Raw genomic sequence first — 19,606 nt, forward strand, 5'->3', positions numbered from 1 at the left:
CCAGTTAAAATTTGTTGTCTTAGGACTTCAAGCTAATGTCTCTATCACTATCTCTTTTTTTATCTCTCTCTCTGTCTCTCTTTATTGCTCTCTTTCTCTTTTTATCTATCTCTCTGCCTATCTCTGTTTGTAGCTCTCTCGCTCTTTCTCTCTCTATTCATCTCTCAGTATCACTCTTTCTCTCTCTATCTCTATATCTCTATATCTCTTTTTCTCTAACTCTCTCTCTCTTTCTCTTTCTTTCTTTCTATCATCAGCTTATTTCTCTTTCAGCTTAACTCTCTCTATCTCTCCCTCTCTCTCTCTCTTTCTCTCTCTCTTGCTCTCTGCCTCTTTCTCGCTCTCTCCATCTCTTTTACTCTTTCAACAGCTGTTATATGTAAATAATTTTTCCAGATACAAATGTGATTGTCGTTCCTTTCAAAGGTCACTCATAGGTCTTCTAGATGAGAGTGGTTCCTTCATTGCATTTTTGATTTCATGATTTTTTTTTATTATTATTTTGTGTTTATCTATATATAACCCAATGATTGCTTCATGCTCGACCCGAGTGAAAGTTCATTGTAAAAGGTTTCTTCACCCCACTTAAGTGCATAGAGAATTTCTATTGATTCATTATTGGGCAGTCGGCATGCTTATATTATTTGCTGGCCCAGGCCTGGCAACAGTTTCCGCAGCAAATTTGGCTGCTGAGGTGGATCACTCGACACGTTGCCCGCCTCCAGTGCGGCGCTTATCATCAGTGTTTGCCGGGCGCTTAACTGCGTGGCTTCAGCTGTCTGTCATAAATGGCGCAAAAACAGCAGCAGAGCTCGAGGTGGTTCGACCGTCATCCATCCAATCAATGGCAGTGGCAACAGTAGCAGCAGCTGCTGCTACATCGGCAACAGCAACAGCAGCAGCAACAACACCTTCTAAATCATATTTACTCAACTAAAGCATTTACATATGTACAGGGAAGATAGCGCGGAGGCAGTCTGTTGCTCAGCTAGCCGCAAGTTGTATTTATATTTTAATGGGAACCACTGCGGTACAAATAATATAAACATATTGATTTTGGCGCTGGTTGCGTACTTTGCTGTCTTCTGGGGCACTTTTTCGGCAGCCAGAGCAAATTGTTGGGTAAACAAAAGCGTGCCGCTGATAAGGCATAAGTAAACATGCACCGTCGACCCACCGCAACACCGCACCACCGATCCACCGACACGTCGGCATATTTGAGCAACAGTTGCGAACATTTCGTTTATTAAATACTTGCTATTACCTATGTAAATTAACGTTTATTAAGTTAAAGCAATATCAGCGACGACGACGACGGCAATGAAAATTTTGCTAGGGGCGGGCACATGCCTGGCACGAATCGTTCACACGACAGAGGCCTCACTGTAATCGCTTGCTAATCGTGTCCAAATAGTTGTAGCCATGGTAGGGATTGCTCGTCCTGGACCAGTCCTTGCTGTAGCCGTTGGCATTGACGTCGTGCGCACTGGACGGACTGTAGCTGTTGGAGAAGCTGCTGCCCAGGAACTGTGAGTAGTCCGCCGGATCGGAGTCGTAGACGTGCGAGTGGCTCTGCACCAGATGCGGATGAATCTTGCACAGCGTCTTGTACTTCAGATAGTGAATCAGCCAGCCCGTGCCGCCCACCAGCAGCACATTCATGCCCAGCACGCCCAGCAGGAGGGTGACCAAGGTCATCTTCAAGTGAGCGATCTTCATCAAGATGATCAGCGGCAGCAGGATCAGCCACTTCTTCTTCTTGCGCGCACCACGTGCGTCTGCGTGGAGGAAGACGTTCATCAGCCTGCCTTGCATTCGGCTCATGCTACTCACCACTCTCATCCATTACCCGGGCGGCTGTGCCTTTCGGCAGCGCCAGCTGCAGTCCGTGATTCCGTCCGAACGTCTCGACGGCACGTTTAAGGAACTTGAAAATGTTCAACAGTTCACTGTCGCCTGAAAAAACATATGAAATAGGTGCGTAAGCAATTAGCGCGAGCGGAAAATAATTGTTTATTGACCTAAGCGCTATTCGCTAGGCGCACCGAAACCTCTAAGCGAGAAGGCTATCTGCTGGCAATGAAGAACTCTTAATACACTTGCAGACATGTGGATGGGTGGGATTTTAAATAAAAGTAGAATTGAAGTTCATATGACTTCATTTAGTTTAATCATAGCAGAAATTGCTGAGTTTGATTGAGCTATAGATAAAAGAAGGTACGATTCAGGTACGACAACACGAACAGAAGGGCATGGGAATATGGACTCAACTACTATTAAAGATGATATGCACAAATAAAATATTTCATCAGCAAGATCTCCTTCTATGCAGCATAAATACTAATAGTCTCCTCCTCTCGACGAGGGAATTTCAAGATACATAAATGAAAGCCAAGTTGCGTGGAAATTAATTAATTAGATGAGCGATAAACATCCGCGGGTGTTTATCACTTACTGAGAAGCGATAAAGCGTGGGCAATATACTGTTGCCTCTATGCGATGTTTGCAAGCCAAACAAAATGTTACGCGCACCGCAATTGTTGCTGCTGCTGCGACTGCTGCTGGTGGTGAAAACAATGTGGCCAATAGGCCAATCTCTCGCCACGAGCTGCTAATTGCCTTTGCTCTGGCGGCCACTTTCCCATTCGCATTCGCATTGCAATCAAAGCGCAGATTGAGACCCACCTGCCAGGCTCTTGGCGTCGTTGAAGACCACGATGTCGTCGGCTGGCTCGCCGAGCTGCACCAGGCGCAGAAAGCGCGGCTGCTGCTCGCCCAGCACCCGCTCGTGCTCGTTGGGGAAGAAGCCCATGCCGTTGGTGGCCAGCTTCCAGATGAGCTTGGATGCCTTGTACTTGATGCAGGACATCAGATTTCGCGTTTCGAAGCACTGACGCTGATTGCGCGCTATGTAGACATCACTCTGACCGATCAAGCCGCCGCTGGCCCGGGCCGTTTCGATATTCACTTGGGCACTGGGCTCGGGGGACGTCGAGGGGGCTGGGTAGGGCGAGGGATATAGGGGAGCGTCTGGCGTTGCTGGCGGAGCAGCAGCTGGTGGTGGTGCTGCCGCAGGCAGCTCCTGTGAGCTGCCGAAATGCAACAGCAGCAACAGCACCAATGCCACATAGGCAGCTATGCTCCAGCGGGAGAGCGACATATTGCTTGGATAGTTGCGAGTCTTTGATCTTAGCGCACTGCGAAGCACCACCGCACGGCTGGACGAGTGAAACACAAATGGAAACTGAAGGCGACCGGGTACTCCTTTTATCACAAAGCATCAACCGCATGCCGGCTAACGAGCTGCAGCAGTGGCACCGAGCCACAGCCACAGCCACAGCCACAGCTAATGCTCATGCTGCATGCATCGAGCGGCATGCACCGGAATTGAGATTCCTGCCTACAAGCAGCAACAGCAGCGACTGCAGCATCCAGCTCACATTCGAAGCCAATGCCGAAGCCAGTGCGTCGCTTTCTGGGTCAGAGCCAGAGCCAGAGTCGAAGTCGAAGTCGCTGCGAGCGTGTTTCGAGGCGATCATTGATCGAGCAAAAGCATTCACAACAAATTGAGTCGCGTTCGTCGCCGTTGTCTGGATTATGAGCCAGCGACCGGCTCAATGCCTGCGACCAGCGTGCGACTGAAAGCAAAAGCCACAAACGTGAATGCCAAACGAAAGTGAATCCCGAGTCGCTAGCAGATACTCGGCTACACACGGAACGCCTTGGCGCCATTCAGGCCTTGGCCTAACAATGCCGAAGCCAGCAGTTTGCAGTTGCGGCTGCGGAGATGCCATGTAAATGATAGCAATCAGAATAAGTGCGAATGCATTTAAGTGAGATTAACCCGTGTGCAGCAGCAGCACACATCGAATGCATATGGCAGTACACTGAGCGAAATGCACAGTATGAAATTGAAGAGCCAGCTAAATAACATACCATTCAAATCTAAATAGAGTCAATATGAGTAAAACCTAGCTAGTTAAAAGGGATAATATGGTTTAGAGGAGAGACGATTTCAGTTTTTATTTTATATTTTATATAAAATTATTTATACAAAAAATACAGTGAATTTCTTTTAAAAAACAAACAAAGCTGTTTCTTTGTATAATGAATTTTAGTTAATTAATTATTTCCAAATTCACCAGCAAGTAACAAAAGTTCAGCTCTCAGTTCAGCTCAAAGTTCCATCTAGAGTTCTCTTGAGAACAACGGAGTTGTTTGTTTCTCTGAGTGTAGCCAACAAATGTGCGCACTTGAGATTGGTCAGCCTCAGCATCGACGTGCAATTTGCATATTTGGGCGAAAAAGTGTGCCTCGAATTGTTGCGAATTATGAATTGTTTCAGTGCGAATACAAATCGGAGTAGCAGTTGCAGATGGAGCTCGATCTCGATGGGGATGGAATCGAGGCTGGAGACGGAGTCATTGAATCTCTGACCGTCTTAATTACAATGCAGCCAGCGTTGCCACGCGAAAGTTGTTGTTGCTGCTGTTGCAATTGTGATTTGTGCTGATGTTGCCCCGGTTGCCCCTGTTGCCCCTGTTGCCCCCCTTGCATTATTGACCAGTGAAAGTAACAATTGGCGCAGTTTGTCGACTGTTTTTATGGCATGCATAGCATGTAGCATGTAGCATGTGGCATGAGGCATGTCTGTGTAGCAAACTGTATAGTGTCCCCACTGTCTCACATTCTCAGCCAGCTAATTAATTAGTCATTGTCTGCGGCTGGCCTTAATGCTCGGTCATGAGGTAATCCCGAACGAAGCGCAAATTTGACTGATTTATAGAATGTGTGAATGTATTCCCCGGCGAAGGTGTATTAGAGCTCGCCAGCTGGCGGCTGCTGGTAGAAAGTTTGTTTGCTATTGCTGTAAACATTGTGTTTAGGCAGCCGCAAAATAGTTTTTTTTTAGCCTAAACTTAGCCAACAATGATGATTGGCCCCAGATCAAAGTCGGAGCAGCTGATGGCTGCATATCAAATCATGTGGCACACGCAAACGTGCGAGCATTTCGATGGACCGCCCGTCCGCCGAAAAGCGACTTTTACGAGCCTCAGATGCCATCGAGAGGACTTTGCCCGGAGTCAACTAGCCAACTAGCCAACTAACCAACTGCCATCTGGCCGGCTGGAAACCGGATGGTCATTTTATTGTATTGCCAGGCTGGAGGCTTATTAGTGTTTCCTCTAACGAGAGTTGGACTATAATTAATATGTTTTTTTTGTTTTATTCAGTGAAATTTTGTTGGTTGATCGGGCGATTAAAATCAGCCAATAAATTTGAATGTCAAGATCATATAAAATGGGGCTATATTCTCTACAAGTACTACAAACATCGCAGAGTATGGGGCCAAATGTAAATTGAATGATCAAAATAACATAAAATTCAGTGATTGCTTAATTTTCTTGTTAAACATTGATTAAAATGTTTTTCAGTACTTTTTTGCAATAAACAAACTAAACAAGACAGATAGCCAGAGACTTCTCTACATTGCTATAAACATACATATTTGAAGCCAAATGTAAAGTAAGAGGAAAACTGTTAAATTAACGGAATTCATAAGTATTCCTTACTAAAAAAAAAAATACCGAAAAAATTTTAGCTTGAGATGGCAACAGCCGATAAAAACAGAACTTTGAGTTGAAGAGAAGACAAAATCAAAGGTAATAAAAAAAATATGTTAATGAAGTGTCAGAAATATAATCAATTCAAATAAAATCATTAAGTTCATCATATCAGAGCTGGGCAATAAATTTAATGACTTAACTCTAATTTGCATTAACATGAGGTGATATACTATGTGGACACAGTCAAGCTGGCGCGTCTTTAAAATACCTTACAACAAACTGATTTTTCAGAATGATATCAATAAATTATGTGATACCATCTATTACTCACCATACATACATAAATATTTATATACAAGAAAACATATGCATACACACATATATATCTATTCAACTTCAGCATCTAATTACAAAAGAAAGCTCCTATTGGTTTTTGTCTACGCTAAAAGTTCTCTTTGCTCAACAAATTCCTTTGTGCGTTAAGTGCAAAAGTTTGCTATCTGTGGAGCAGATTCAACTAATCGCTTAGTATATACGAAGGTTGCTGTATTCGCTTGTCGCAGTGTGAATGAGTACTAAAAAATGTGCAATAGGTGGCAGTGCCATCTTACTCCGAAACTTCGTTAAGTGTGGAAACTAAGCCAAACACAGAGTTGCAAGCTGCGGTTTGTGCAAATGGTAAGCCAACCGTATGCAACAACCACACAGAGATTAAACAATAGATGTCGCCGTGCCTCAGTAAGTTCAAGCAATGAAACATTTAAAGATGCAACATTTTAATACCCCAACTAATTAATTATGGCTTATTTAAATGTAAATTAATCTAAGTAACATACAGAGCATTCATATCACTGACTCCTAAGCAACAATTAATAACTTACAGACAAACTATAATACCATATTCTTGCCACTCCTGGCCCGCAATAGACGCATGATCAGCGAGTTCTTATCCAGCCCGTATATCGAGGTCTGATCGCTTTGTGTGCTCATCGGCTCATCCGACAAATAGTCCACGTTGGATGTTGTTGATGGATCGCTTTCAACTACGTCTTCATTTGTTTTTGTCGTAGTTGTTACTGCAGTGGTTGCGCTTGCCTCTACATCATCCGCTGTGCTCTGATCCAGGTTCTCGCTGGTTGCAACATCAAAGATGCTGCTCGTGGGTAGATCTGTCGAAGTCTCCTCTGTCTCTTGCTCAGGTGTGTACTCAGTGGCGTCTTCGGTGCTGAGGGGCGAGGCTGTTGTTGTCGTTGTTGTTGTGATTGGTGGTGCTGTGGCTGTGTATGCCGTTGAGGGAACTGTCGCCTCTGTTGTGGATGCCCGCGTAGTTGCTTGCTTGGTTGCGGCATTCGTGGTGGACTCCATTTCGATTGCATTTGCTGTGGCCGCCGTGCTGTCCATCATAAAGAGTATTTCCGTATCGGCTTCAATCTCACCAAAGATTTCCGCCGCAGACTTCATGTCCAAATCCAGCAACTGCGCATTCGCAATGCCCTCGAGTGTGTTTAGTGGTGCTGGTGTGGTTGTGGACACAATGGGTCGGGGCGTGGTCAGCGCCTGTTGCCAGCTGTACTGCGGATACTTCTCACTGTACACCTTCTTATGATGCGGTCTCTTATGATACGCATCCTTGCCACTCTCCGGCAGCTGCGGAGTCTGCCAGCTGTCCTTGGGGGACCACGCCTTCGCTGTGAATGGAGCCTTGATGGGCGCTGGCTTTTCCTCCTTGCTGTAGCTGTTCGCTTTGTAGCCCTGGAAGACGATTGGCTCTATTTTCCGTATCTTGCGGTTGCTCAGATCCTTGGCCGTCGGCGTAGGCGTGGTCCTGGCCGTTGGCGTTGGAGTTGGTCGCCTGAATTTCCTAAGCATGCGAAGCTGCGTAGGAGCAGCTCGTGTTGGTATGGTGGCTCGACGTTTGCCCCATGATCTGGGTCTGAACGTGGTTGTAAACAAGGTGTCATTGCTGGTGCCGCTGCTCCTGGTTGGCGGCACAGCGTAGAGCATGTGGGGTATGCGCGCCGATGGCTTGGGACTGGGTGGCGGCAAATTGTGAGCCACCTCATCGGCGGGCAGGATGCACTCGCCCTTGTGCGTGATCTTCCAATCTGTCAAATCGAGATGCCAACTGTGAGTAATTTGTGGCGAAATGAAATAAAGGGTAAACCTACTGCTATTGGGATCCTTGCAGCGCACACGCTCGAGGAAGCACTCGTTGATGATGGTGTAGCTGATGCCATTACGAACCGCGCAAACCGGACTGTATTTGCTGGGGCAGGGCTTATCGCAGCGCCGGCAGCGGCCCTCATACAGAATGGTCCAGGCTGTGAAGTAGTTTTAATTACAGTCGCTGGCCAAATCCCCGACGGTTCAGTGCTTACCATTGCCCACCGTTTGACTGAACTCCATCAAAGCGCACACATTGTCGAAAGTGCGACTCTCGCCATTGAAGCTGCCGCAAACGGGTTCATTACTGAACACGCAGGGCTTTGAGCTTACGCGCCTGGCTGGCTGCAGCTCGTTGCCATAACCAGGCCGGGATTTCATTGGGCTGCTGCCATAGATACGCCGGGATGGCCTCTTCACACTGTCCGAGGGATAGGGCTGGCGCGCGGGCAGCGAGTAGCTCTTCTCCATGATGCCCGATTTGCTGATGAATTGAGTGTGAAATGTGGAGGGCGCAAAGATTTGCACTGCATCCTCGGCCATCTCGAAGTCGTCCAGCTGATTGGCCTGCCTGTAGCTGCGCTTGCTGCGCTCCGTCTCCGGCTTGGGCTTCGTCTTGGGCTTCCACTTGCGGCTGTGCTTCATCTTGGTGCTGTCCTCGCCGCACAGCCCCTCGGACACAATGCGCCAATCTGCAAAACCGTTAACTGAGCATCTATCCATCTACCAATCTCTTATCGTGCACTCACTTCTGCCGGTGCGTATGTTCTCCGCGTTGACCAGGCACTCGTTGGAGAAGGTGGACTTGACGCCTGCATAGCTGGCACAGACCGGCCTGTAGACATTCGTGCAGGGTATGGGCCGGCGACGCTTGCGATGACCCACGAGCACAGTGTGCGCCGGCTGCTTGGGCTGCTGCTGGCCATGGGCGCAGACGCCCCACTTGTGCACCAGCCAATCGGTTCTGGTCAGGCAGCTGGTGCGCATCATCTCGCAGCGGTTCCGGAAGCTCTTGCGCTCGCCTGTGGCAACGCTCACGCCGCACACGGGCTGCGCGGCGCCCTCGCACTCCAGCTCGCAGCTGGGCAAACAGTTGTGCAAGGCGACATCAACTGCAGGCGAAAGAGGCAAGGAAGCTGGTTAGGTTGAGTGGGTCCACAGCCATAGCTGTGACTTGGCGACTTACATAGTGGTCCGCCCATCAGATTTTCGCGCTGCGCCTTGCGCAAGTCGCACTCGTTCTTGAACAGCAGATACTCGCCCTGGCTGCGTCCACACATGGGCGTATCATCACTGGCGCACAGCATCGTCTCGTGGTCCACAGTGGCTGCTGCCGCAGCAGCCAGGGTGATCAGAGCCAGCAGTCGAACTGCTCGCCTGAGTTCTAAGTCAATCCAAGTCATGTTCTGATGGCAACTGCAGTAACTAAGTTCAAACTAAATGCAACTGGAGATGCGCTCAGCTCTTTTATACCAAAGCGTGACACATGCCGCTGATAGAGCACCAAAAACTGTTGCACTGCCGAGCTGTTGTCAACACGTGATAATCGCACACGCACACGCTGCGAGAGAGATGCGAGATAAGTGCGCAGATAGAAATATGCTAAGCTGCTGCCATCACATATTGCATTAAGCTGAAAAAAGCTTATCTCCGGCCCGATATGCCAGCCAGCTGCTACACATTTAGCAACAACAGCTGAAGCACTAATTTGATATATCTTGGCATCGGAAAACATTATTGTTAAAGAAAATATATATTAATAATTATTTAAAATTTATTTTCTGTCCAATTAACATCTCTTCTATCTTGGAACATCAAAATATTCTTATGCAATTATTGATGCCGCTGATGCTCTCTATATATATAAGTATCTATATATATTCAAGTATATATATTTATGATAGTATATTCCAGCAATTGGGAAAACTTTTGATTTAGTGAATTAGATGTTCGATTGGTCGTCTTTTGCTTGGCGACATCGAGAATCTTGTTGCGGCTTTTGCTACGTGATTTCTGGGCGATTTTAACAAAGCGGCGCGAATCTAGATAAGACTTCAAGACTTGGCATTTGCATTGATTGTGTGGTCTCTGCTGCTGCTGCTGCTGCTGCTGGTAGCATTTGGACAAAGTTTATAACTTGTCTGAGTGATAACTATTTGGTGCTGGACTGTGCTGTGGCTATCTTTTCCGCACTTCTGCAAACTGATTATGGTGCATTTCGAGCTGCTTATCGCCCCCAACGGCTTTACTCATGCTGCACTTCATGCCGTATCAATAAAGTTGACCAAGCTGAAAACTACCTGAATTTAAGCAGAGTTCACCAAGGGAGAGAGAGAGAGAGAGAGAGAGTATGTGCGTGTGTCTCGCTTTTTTATGCCGTTGAATGAATTTCGTGCAATCGGCAATGGAAATTCTCTAATATCCGGCCGATAAGTGGGCGACGCACATATTCATTCAGCAAAATATGTCGAGCATTCGCACGAGATAAACTTTAATGTGACTTATCGGAGTTGACTTTAGGTCAAGAGGCGTGAGTGATGGGCAGATAGGCATTGTAAATTCAATGCTGTTAACTTGAAGTGTGAATTGAAGAGTTATCCATTAGTCTCTAATCTTTGGGCAAATGCTTTGCTCATTTTAAATAAAGTTTCTGTCCACTTCAAAGTCATTCATCTCAGGAAATAAAGATAAAGCGCTTGGGGGAAACTATTTTGATTAAGCTCAACAGGCTTTTCGTTTCATTGGCAGCGATTATTAATGCGATAAAAGTTGATGTAGCTGGTTTGACTTATTGACAGCAATAAAAATCACCTGCATATTTGTCAAAGTGATATACTAGTTTGCTTGCATAGAAGCACACATGCATGCATGCAAATGGATCGACTCGGACTACATACGTATATCTTCAGCTCGCCTAAGGCCATCAAATAAATTAATTTGCATTTTTTAAGAGTCTGCAGCTTGAAATGTTTAACTGAAAGTTCGACTCTCTTTGCATGTTAAATTTGGAATTAACACCATGAAGTCTAAATGTCAAATATATTTTTCATTAGCACAAATAGCAAGACGATTCGTTCGGAGCTGCATTATAAATATAGAAATATTATACATATGTATGTGTGCAATGGAATTTATACTCGGGATATTTCAGCTGTCATGATATGTCATTCATACAACAAATTTTGCTAGTCCTAATAGGTGTTTATATTAATTTTTTGGCTTCAAAAAATACAGTGACAGAAGCTTGAAACATGTGCAAAAAATACTAAATACCAGATGCTTGAAATTCAGTATTAAACGGTTTCATGGCAACGGAATAGCTTATTCATTTATTTGAAAGAAACTTGATCGGCGCGTGCTATAGAAAAACCTAAGCGTGTATAATCAAGGCTGTGACTCTAGAGATTCTGATGTCGTTGCCTTCCTATAAGCGAACTCCGAACGAACGGTCGAAAAGACAGACAGCCAGAAGGACAGACAGACATATGGGCAAGGACAAATTTTCTTGACTCTTGATTCTAAGCAAGAATATATGGGGTCAAGCTTGGTTGCTTTTGCCTGCTATACATACAGTGGAGCTCCGATAGTTCGAATGGGAATTACGATTTGTGCAGATTTCCATTTCATTTTCATTTAAGCGTAATGAATGAATGAACAAGTGAACCAAGATGAGGGGACTTTGTACAAATTTCTGCATTTTTTGCGAGTCTTTCAACATAACGAGAGACAAATTATCTCGACTCTATTGTATTAAAATTAAGAGTACTCCCGCATTCAATTGGCTCAGGTTACATAAACGCATGCACATTCGCGTACAGCTTATCCTCACTAATCCCATTACGCTCTAGCCGGCCCATTAGTAAATTGTAATGACCCGAAGCTTTCATTAGCCAAAGGCACTTTTGAAAGCCATAAACATTTGTTGTCTTGGCAGTCTAATGATTTTTGGGAGCCATCTAACAGTGCCACACTTGGCTATTCTTGGCAAAGAGCTATTGGGATCTTGTTCGATTTTCGAGTTGACATAATCGTCGGCGAATCATTACGAGCATTTCGTGTCGATCTGCTGGAGCTGCGCTGTGCCAGCCATTAGAAGCCACAGACAGCCAGAAGCGCCTAATGGCCAGCGATTTGAGAACAGCAACAGAAACGGGCGCCAAATTGCAAAAATTTAATAATGCGCGCCTAATGGAAAATACCCGTTCGCTCTCGAATGGTCCGCTCGGAGCTGCAGATCACGAAAAGAAAGCAATTGTGAGCGTTTGCTGAATGCGAGCGCTGAATGGAGTGCGCCGCATAACTAGGTGAAATGTGAAAGAGAGGGAGAGAGAGCGAGAGAGAGAGCGGGCGAATGAGAGACAGTGGGAGAGCGCGAGTAAGCGGCGATCATGGCTGTGTCTTGGATGGCTACTTGCTTGGCTGGTTGGCTGGTTGGCGGGTTGGCTGCTTATCTGCGGCGGTGCGGCTGCGGTCTTTGGCAGCTTTGTTAGAGCAGCGGGAAAAAAACGCAGCGCAGTCTAACGACAAGAGCTGAAGCAGAAAGACATGCGAGGACGGGTGCAACGGCCACCAGAGTCAGTGAACGCAGCGCATTAAAAATCAAAGTTACAACCACAACAACAACAACAACTACAACAAATACATAAACAAAAAAATTAGTGAAGCCCACTCAGAGTTATATCTGTAGATCTTCAATTAATCCGACTTTAAGACCCAGTGCTGAAACATAGACAGAGCCCTAGCTCATTGGCCCGTGCTGAATATGGTTGTGCAAAAGGCAGCCACGCCCACACTGCCAGCCGCAGCGGTGGCAGACGGCCCGGGCAACTGCTACATGCAACAGTATCAGAAATATGCCACACACTGCGAGACGGCGGACAGCGGCAACGGCAGCGACCTGGAGAGCAACGGCGGCCCCGTGCAGGCCACGCTCATCCTAACGGACGACAGCGAGGAGAGCGAGCCCTCCTCCTTGAACAGCGACAGCCTCAACTGCAGCAGCACGGAGTACGTGCGGCAGGCAGCCGCCAAGCCCAGCGGACAGTTGGGACAGCGGCAGCGACACAAATCGCTGCGCATGCTGGGCACGCTGCTGCCGGACTCGCTGCTGCGCGACATACGGGACAGACGGAGTGCGGAGTATGTGGTGCAGTTCAGCAGCCCCGTCGAGGTCAAGGACAAGCCGCCAAACCGGCAGGCCAAGGTAGTGACCATAGCTGAGCCAGAGACAGACAGAGAGAGGGAGAGGGAGAGGGAGACGGAGGTGGAGACAGAGACAGAGACGGAGGCAGAGTCGTTGCGCTTGTCGCGCGAGTCGCTCAACGAGGCGAAGATCGAGGAGCTGCGCGCGGCGGTGCAGCGAGCCAACTTTGTGCAAACCGGTGAGCAGGCACAGCTGGCAGCCACGTCGCAAACGGACAGCCGCAACAGCAACGGTAACGGCAACAGCAACGGCAACAGCAACAACAACAGCAACCGATGCAGCAGCAACTACAAATATGCGGACGATCAATACTACAGCTTTCACATAAACGAGCACGAGAACTTCAGGAGCTTTGTGCGGCACGGGGACCAGCGGGACGCGGCCGCCGAGGATGAGGAGCACGACGTGTTCGCTGGCTATCGCGATGTGCGCAGCAGCGCCAGCTCCACACAGTCCACAATACGCTCCGCCAAGGGAACGGTGCGCGGCGTTAAGAATCGTGTGCGCAATGGAATAGCCACGTTCTTGCAGCTGCAGCAGCAGCCGAATGCAAAGGTGAGTTGTGCAATAGCCAATTTCCCACGCTGTGTCTCTAGCTGCGTGTGTGTGTGAGTGTGTGTGTGTGTGTGTGCTGCCCTTTATTGAGTCACCTGCTGTCTAAATTATGCAATCAAAGCGCGCGCATCTTGGCAAATTGTTTACCAATTGCACGCTCCATGGGAGAAAGTGCTGCCAAACAATTGCCGTTAGTCGTGCTTGCTGTTGTTGCTTTGGTTGCTGCTGTTGGTTATAGATATACATGTACATATGTATGTGTGTGTGTATCTGTATATATATCTTTCACATTTGGTATTTATGTCTGTCTGTTCGTCTGCTGCTCGTAATCTAATGAGCCACGAGTCTGGCTAACACCATAAGCACTGCATCTTTTCTCCACTCTCTGTATGTGTGTGTGTGTGTGTGTGTGTGTGTGGTGCGTGCAATTACACACTCGCATGTATAATGAATACCGTTAAGTGGCTTATTTTGTTGTCGCTCGCTTGGCTATGGCTTATTTAGATATCGGTTTTGTGGTGCTTTGCCACCACTCGCTGGTTTGGGCCAGCGGCTTTTTTTTTTTTTTTTTGCTCTGTCTATTTTCTGTCCATTTGTTTTTTACCTTTTTATTTTGTTGTTGTTGGTTTTCTTTGCTCCCAGAAAGATAAATGGTTTAGCTTGAGCCGTTGAGCTGCTAATGGCAGCGCTCGGAAATTGTGCAGTTAGAAAACTTCAACGAACAACAATAGCAACAACTAATCATAGAAAGTCAGCAGAGCTGCTGGAAATTGTCAACATTTTCTTTGGGGCGGGCGCTGAGCTCTCATTGTGAGCGAAACGAATCAGAAAGTCAATTAATGAAACAAGAGAGTGTCATCTAACCAAGATATTATTAACATAAGAGGCAGGGGTCTAACTCAGCATAGAGAATGTTCGCGCTTAGATGTCAGCAATATGCCCACAGACTTGTTTTTATGCGTGTGTGCGATAACCACAGCGTATTCAATATCCGCGGGAAGACGTAGATTACATTGCTTCGCAAGCAAGAGTGCACTTCCTATCGTCTATCGACATATATTATTTCACTTAATTACATCCATCTCAAACGAAAAGTCGATTCGAGTTGCTTTTAAATAACATGCCAGAATATGGGTAAACAAACAAAAATTTAATTGATATATCTTAGCAAGAAAACTCTGTTATCGAATCGAAATATCTATCTATCAATGAAAACAGCTCTGCAGCTCTGTCAAGTCTCAAGGAAATACTCCAGGCCCAGAGGCTTTAAGATTTCTGCCATCTTCTCTTTAGAACCTTGTTTAAGTCCAATTGCTGCATCATTCATATAATCTAGTGAAATAAACAGATTTTGTAGGCAAGAACAGTTCAAATTTCATTACACTTTTATTAACAATGGGGCATCTAGTCTAAGTATAAACAAACCTAGAAGTCTGTTTACTTCATGTCATTATTAACGAAAGTGTAAATAAAGCCACAACTGTATTCAGTGCAGAAAAAATATCATAGCCCAGCTCATCTAGTTCTGTGAGTCGATGAGTTTTATTGCCTTATTCATTAATTATTAAGTCAGTAATTAAACACATTCAAGCCGCTCTTCAAGTTTCACATTTTAGAAAACTTGATCAGATATCGTCAAAGCATTCAAATTCTGAAGGCTTCAATCGTTATAAATGCGATGCATATCAGAGATTAGACAGTTATTTCAGCGTTTTATATCGAGCATAAAATCAGTTCATCCGCAAAGCTGATGGAACTTTCCGTTGCTCTGTAATGATATAGATGGGTTTGTTTGGGGTTTGTTTTGTTTTGCTTTTTTTTATGCTCTTTAACTTTTATTATTAAGTTAGTCAGCTGTGCGCATTTCACTTCCAACCGAAGACCCGGAAATTTCCCTTTATCTATTTTAATGCTCAGATTTAAGATCAGTTTAATTGTTGGCTTTGTTGTTGCTGCAGCTGCTCTTGCTTTTCACTTTCAAAGCTATGGAGCTTGACTCTGGGGGCCAGATGATGAATTCTATGGAATGCTGAAGAGCTGAAGAGGCGAACAGATCGTCATAAATTAGCTAAATGCCAAAGAAAAGAAATGTGGTTTATGGCTTTATAGCGGCTCACATGCAAATTAGCCAAAACGAAGTCGAGAAGACGTCGAGCTTAAGGCCAACGCGCTGCGATCCTCATCTGCATAACAATCGCGGCACTCAGATGCTGCTAATTACGATGCAGTCAGCATGCGAGCAACTGGCGGCCGCAGCTCGTATGCAGAGCAATCGGGCTGAATCGAAAGTGAAAATCTGTAAGGCATTGTTTTGACGCTCTGTTGTTGAGTTTTAGATTCGATATTGGTGGCAAGCGCAGCCCTGTGATTTATGCCCTGCCTGGGACTGTGCAATTGGCTGTGCGCCATACCTAATTAGAGCAAACTGCTGTCAAATTTGCTGTTGCCACTGTTGCTCACAATTAAAAATCACAATAAAAGCAACAATCGAGCTGCTGCCTTCGTTTTGTCACCTTCGAGAAGGCAGCAACAGCAGCAGCAGCAGCAACAACAGCAACTGCTGTCCGCTGTCGGCTGTCAGCATTAGCCTCGTATCTGACTCCGCTTGTTGCTCAACTCTTCGATTGCCAATCACTCGAACCGACTGCTGCCTCTTTGCTGGCCATACAAGTGACCTGCTTTCTCTTTTTACCAATTCATGCGGCTGCTGCGGCTGCGACTGCGACTGCGACTGCGACTGCCTCTTCGTATATGTTGCGGCTGCAGCTTGACATAAACAGAAACAAAATCGAAAAAAGCAACTAACTGTGCTCTAGTCAATCCACTGATACACTAGTAGATGCTCTATAGAAATTTCACTCCACACGGCTACCAAATCGAACAAACACGGAAACACTTTCTGCTGTAACTGCTTCATATTCATCTTGGGCTTCAGTCTATTTTAAGACCTAACGACCTTCCCTCGTTAAAATTTACTAATTGAAACAAACGATCTCACTTTGAAATTAGCTGCAGAGGAAGATCTCATATAAGATCTATCTGAAGACAGACAGAATGAGCTCGGCCAACAGACAGCAAGATGAGCAGATAAAAGAGATAGACAAACATTCAAACGGGTTTCAAGCCAAGAGCAAGAATACCAATATCTCATATATAGACAAATTTATCTACCAGCCGACTATGCCCTCTTTGAGGCAGCTATGATAACAGGGTATGGTAAACTGTTACTGCCATGAGGTTAGCCGTGCAAATCACGTGTGTTAATTGTTTGTCTGTGTGTTATTTATATTTTGGCAACTCGCAACATCACATCTTAAAGCCTGCATGCTGACAACATTTCGTGTTGCAGTTGGCCGAAGCGTTAATCAGGCTCAGCGGGCGAAGTGAATGGCTGCCGGCCGAGGGGTATGACAGGCGGGCGGGCAGGGTACATCCTCGGATTTTCACCAGGGACACTCGTTGGCTTGCAGTTGGAAAAACCGCCTGGCGACATCACAGAGCGACGCTCACCGCATTGCACAAGTTGACTTTCCATTTGACCGCAGCTTGTTTTTGTTTAGCTGCAAAGTTTTTGGCTCGAGGCTTTGAACTCTATTTTGTCATTATTTGAGTGAAATAATTTTCACAATATCCGAGCTATAAATTAACAAACATGTATATTTTGCACGCTGACAATACCAGATAGTTCGGCACAAAAAGAAATTCGTATTTTGATTTTGGCAACATCATTTAGGAGCATGAATAGTTCATTTTTTTACTTTTTCGTTGGTTGATCTGCATTTGTGCAATGCTGAGCAATGCTAATTGGAACAGGTCTCAGTGCTCTGCCCACTTGAATCGGGTATTTGATATCAGATGCGCCATGGTCTAACGGTCTAATCTCGAGTTTAATGCATTTGCCTCTGCGAATTCTCGTTGGACCGGTTGGCAAAGCGGGGGATTTGAGACTTATTTCGGAGTATGCCCACGTTCGTGACTGCACTTGTACAGTTCATTGATACCGGCCGTGGCTTGGCTGGCTCGGTTCGCTCTGTTGGCTGGAAAGCGGTTCATTAGCCAAAGCAGACGCCACCAAAGTTGGCCAACTAACGGAAATGTTAATTGTCAAATGAAATGAGTGAACCCGAACCGGTTCAGCGCCGGCCTTACAAAATAAGCCATCATAAATAGTCGGGAAAACGTCGCATTTTCATTGTGCAAAGGTGTGTGTGTGTGTGAGTGTGTGTTGTCAATTGGCCAGCAGTTTTTCCATTATTGCTTAATTGAATTGATTAATAGGATTTGGAATGACATGCAGAGTCGTTTGGTTACGTGAGACACACCACCAAGAGCTAATGAACCCAACAGGTTGTGTGCCACCCCACGACTCGTCGCAAGAGACTCGGGTCCGAGCCGTCTTTACATTTGGCTTTAGTGCATACAAAAGGCCCATTGTCTTTGAGGCTGGTTCTGTCTTCCCGAGATTTCTCCGCTGCTGAAAGCGGAAAATGTCGCTGCGTTTTGTATGGATTATATTTGGTCATGGTAATTGTTTTATGCTCCGTTCTTTGCAGCCTCATTTGATCTTCATTTGGTCTCGCCCCGTTCGGGCCATGACCAAAGTCTGAGCGCTGTGGCGAATTCTGTGCCAATTTCAAGCATTTTATTTTTAGTGACCCGCTTTTCCCGTCCGGCTAGAGAAGTGGAACTAACATTCTAATCTCTTACCCGTTCCTACCTGTTCCGTTCGCAGTGCTTCATGGAGAAAGACCTGGGCAAGGTGGTGCTCTACACGACCAGCATGGGCGTCATACGAGACACCTACACGAAATGTGCCAACGTTAAGCAGATACTGCGCACTCTGCTGGTCAAGTTCGAGGAGCGGGACGTCTTCATGAGCGTCGAGTATCAGGCCGAGATACGGCAGCGCATGCAGAGCTCACAGATCCGGGTGCCCCAGCTGTATGTGGAGGGCCAGCACATCGGCGATGCGGCCACAGTGGAGCGCATGAATGAGTCCGGGGAGCTGCGGCAGCTGCTGAAGCCCTACAAGACCATCGCCAGCAACTACACCTGCCAGACCTGCGGCGGCTATCGGCTGCTGCCGTGCCCCTCGTGCAACGGCTCCAAGAAATCCGTGCATCGCAATCACTTCACGGCCGAGTTCGTGGCGCTCAAGTGCATGAACTGCGACGAGGTGGGCCTGGTCAAGTGCCACAACTGCTGAGTGGAGAGCAGAGCCCTTCGACCATATACATACATACATACATAAAATTATACAGACATATGCTCGTACTTAGCACTTAAGCGCGCTATTTGCATTTTGTATAACCCCTAATCGTAAGCCCAGTTTAACTTAGTCAACAACAACAACAACAACAACATGAAGAGCAAGAAGCAGAACAACAAGAATGCAAACATACTAACTAACCCTGTCTAGATCTAAGTAGTAAATAGTTTTGAAAAGGCAACCTCTGTGTTTTATTGAGACTCGAATCGGATTTTGAATTATGTATTATACTATATATATTTATGGCCAGCAAAGTAATTATATTTAATTATATACACAATGATATTTGGAGCTGATCTCACTTGGATCTGCCTCTGATCTGTCTTATGTTTAATATGAAATATTGTTGAAGACACTCCAGCTCATAGATCAAATATATCTAATATCATCTAAACAAAGATGCAGATCAGCTCAGCATCAGCTTGCAGTGAAATAAAATAAACAAAATCAGCTTTTTTAGTTTGAAATTTTTGCTTCCACAAATTGTTTTCAAGACTTTAAGGATTGATTTGAAATGGTTACAGTTTGAATATTCTTTCGAAACTGCAATCCGATTAAATACTTTGCACTGGGCCAAGGTGTGCACACACAATGCCGTTAACCATGTCTGATTGTGTTTGCAGTCTCTATCTCACTCACTCGGCGCTGCTATCTCTCTCTCCTCATCTATTCCTCTTTGTGCTTGGCAATTATGTAAACCTGCTCCACTCAGACTCCGCACTGACCGTGCAATTTTCTCGCGCCATTTAATTTCTGCCAGCCGGACCGTCTGCCCCTCTCTCGACCCGGGAGATGGCTTCCTTCTATGGATGCCTGCTTCAGCTTCAGGTTCGGCTGCTGGCGGCCCAG

The 19,606-nt window shown here is 46.0% G+C and overlaps 3 protein-coding genes across 3 annotated transcripts; 1 reads left to right on the top strand and 2 right to left on the bottom strand.

The window, feature by feature from the left end:
• Nucleotides 1-1,260: 1,260 nt before the first annotated feature.
• Nucleotides 1,261-3,558, bottom strand: Osi1 (Osiris 1). Its single transcript, XM_018111753.3, has 3 exons — nt 2,686-3,558; nt 1,834-1,956; nt 1,261-1,778 (listed from the first exon to the last, which is right to left on the bottom strand). The coding sequence occupies exons 1-3, from the start codon at nt 3,158-3,160 to the stop codon at nt 1,381-1,383; spliced, it is 996 nt and encodes a 331-aa protein (XP_017967242.1). The 5' UTR covers nt 3,161-3,558; the 3' UTR covers nt 1,261-1,380.
• A 2,768-nt stretch (nt 3,559-6,326) lies between these two features.
• On the bottom strand, nt 6,327-9,175 carry LOC108660161 (uncharacterized). The gene is made up of 5 exons (XM_018113454.3): nt 8,917-9,175; nt 8,480-8,842; nt 7,946-8,422; nt 7,736-7,888; nt 6,327-7,672 (listed from the first exon to the last, which is right to left on the bottom strand). The coding sequence occupies exons 1-5, from the start codon at nt 9,131-9,133 to the stop codon at nt 6,456-6,458; spliced, it is 2,427 nt and encodes an 808-aa protein (XP_017968943.1). The 5' UTR covers nt 9,134-9,175; the 3' UTR covers nt 6,327-6,455.
• A 2,674-nt stretch (nt 9,176-11,849) lies between these two features.
• LOC108660164 (glutaredoxin domain-containing cysteine-rich protein CG31559) lies at nt 11,850-19,207 on the top strand. The gene is made up of 2 exons (XM_018113461.3): nt 11,850-13,488; nt 18,221-19,207. Exons 1-2 carry the CDS (start codon nt 12,493-12,495, stop codon nt 18,692-18,694), a joined length of 1,470 nt encoding a protein of 489 aa, XP_017968950.1. The 5' UTR covers nt 11,850-12,492; the 3' UTR covers nt 18,695-19,207.
• The last annotated feature ends 399 nt before the right edge of the window (nt 19,208-19,606 follow it).

Source organism: Drosophila navojoa, chromosome 2 (assembly GCF_054131105.1).
Source record: "Drosophila navojoa isolate 15081-1374.11 chromosome 2, UAZ_NAV_1.0, whole genome shotgun sequence".
Lineage (NCBI taxonomy): Eukaryota > Metazoa > Arthropoda > Insecta > Diptera > Drosophilidae > Drosophila > Drosophila navojoa.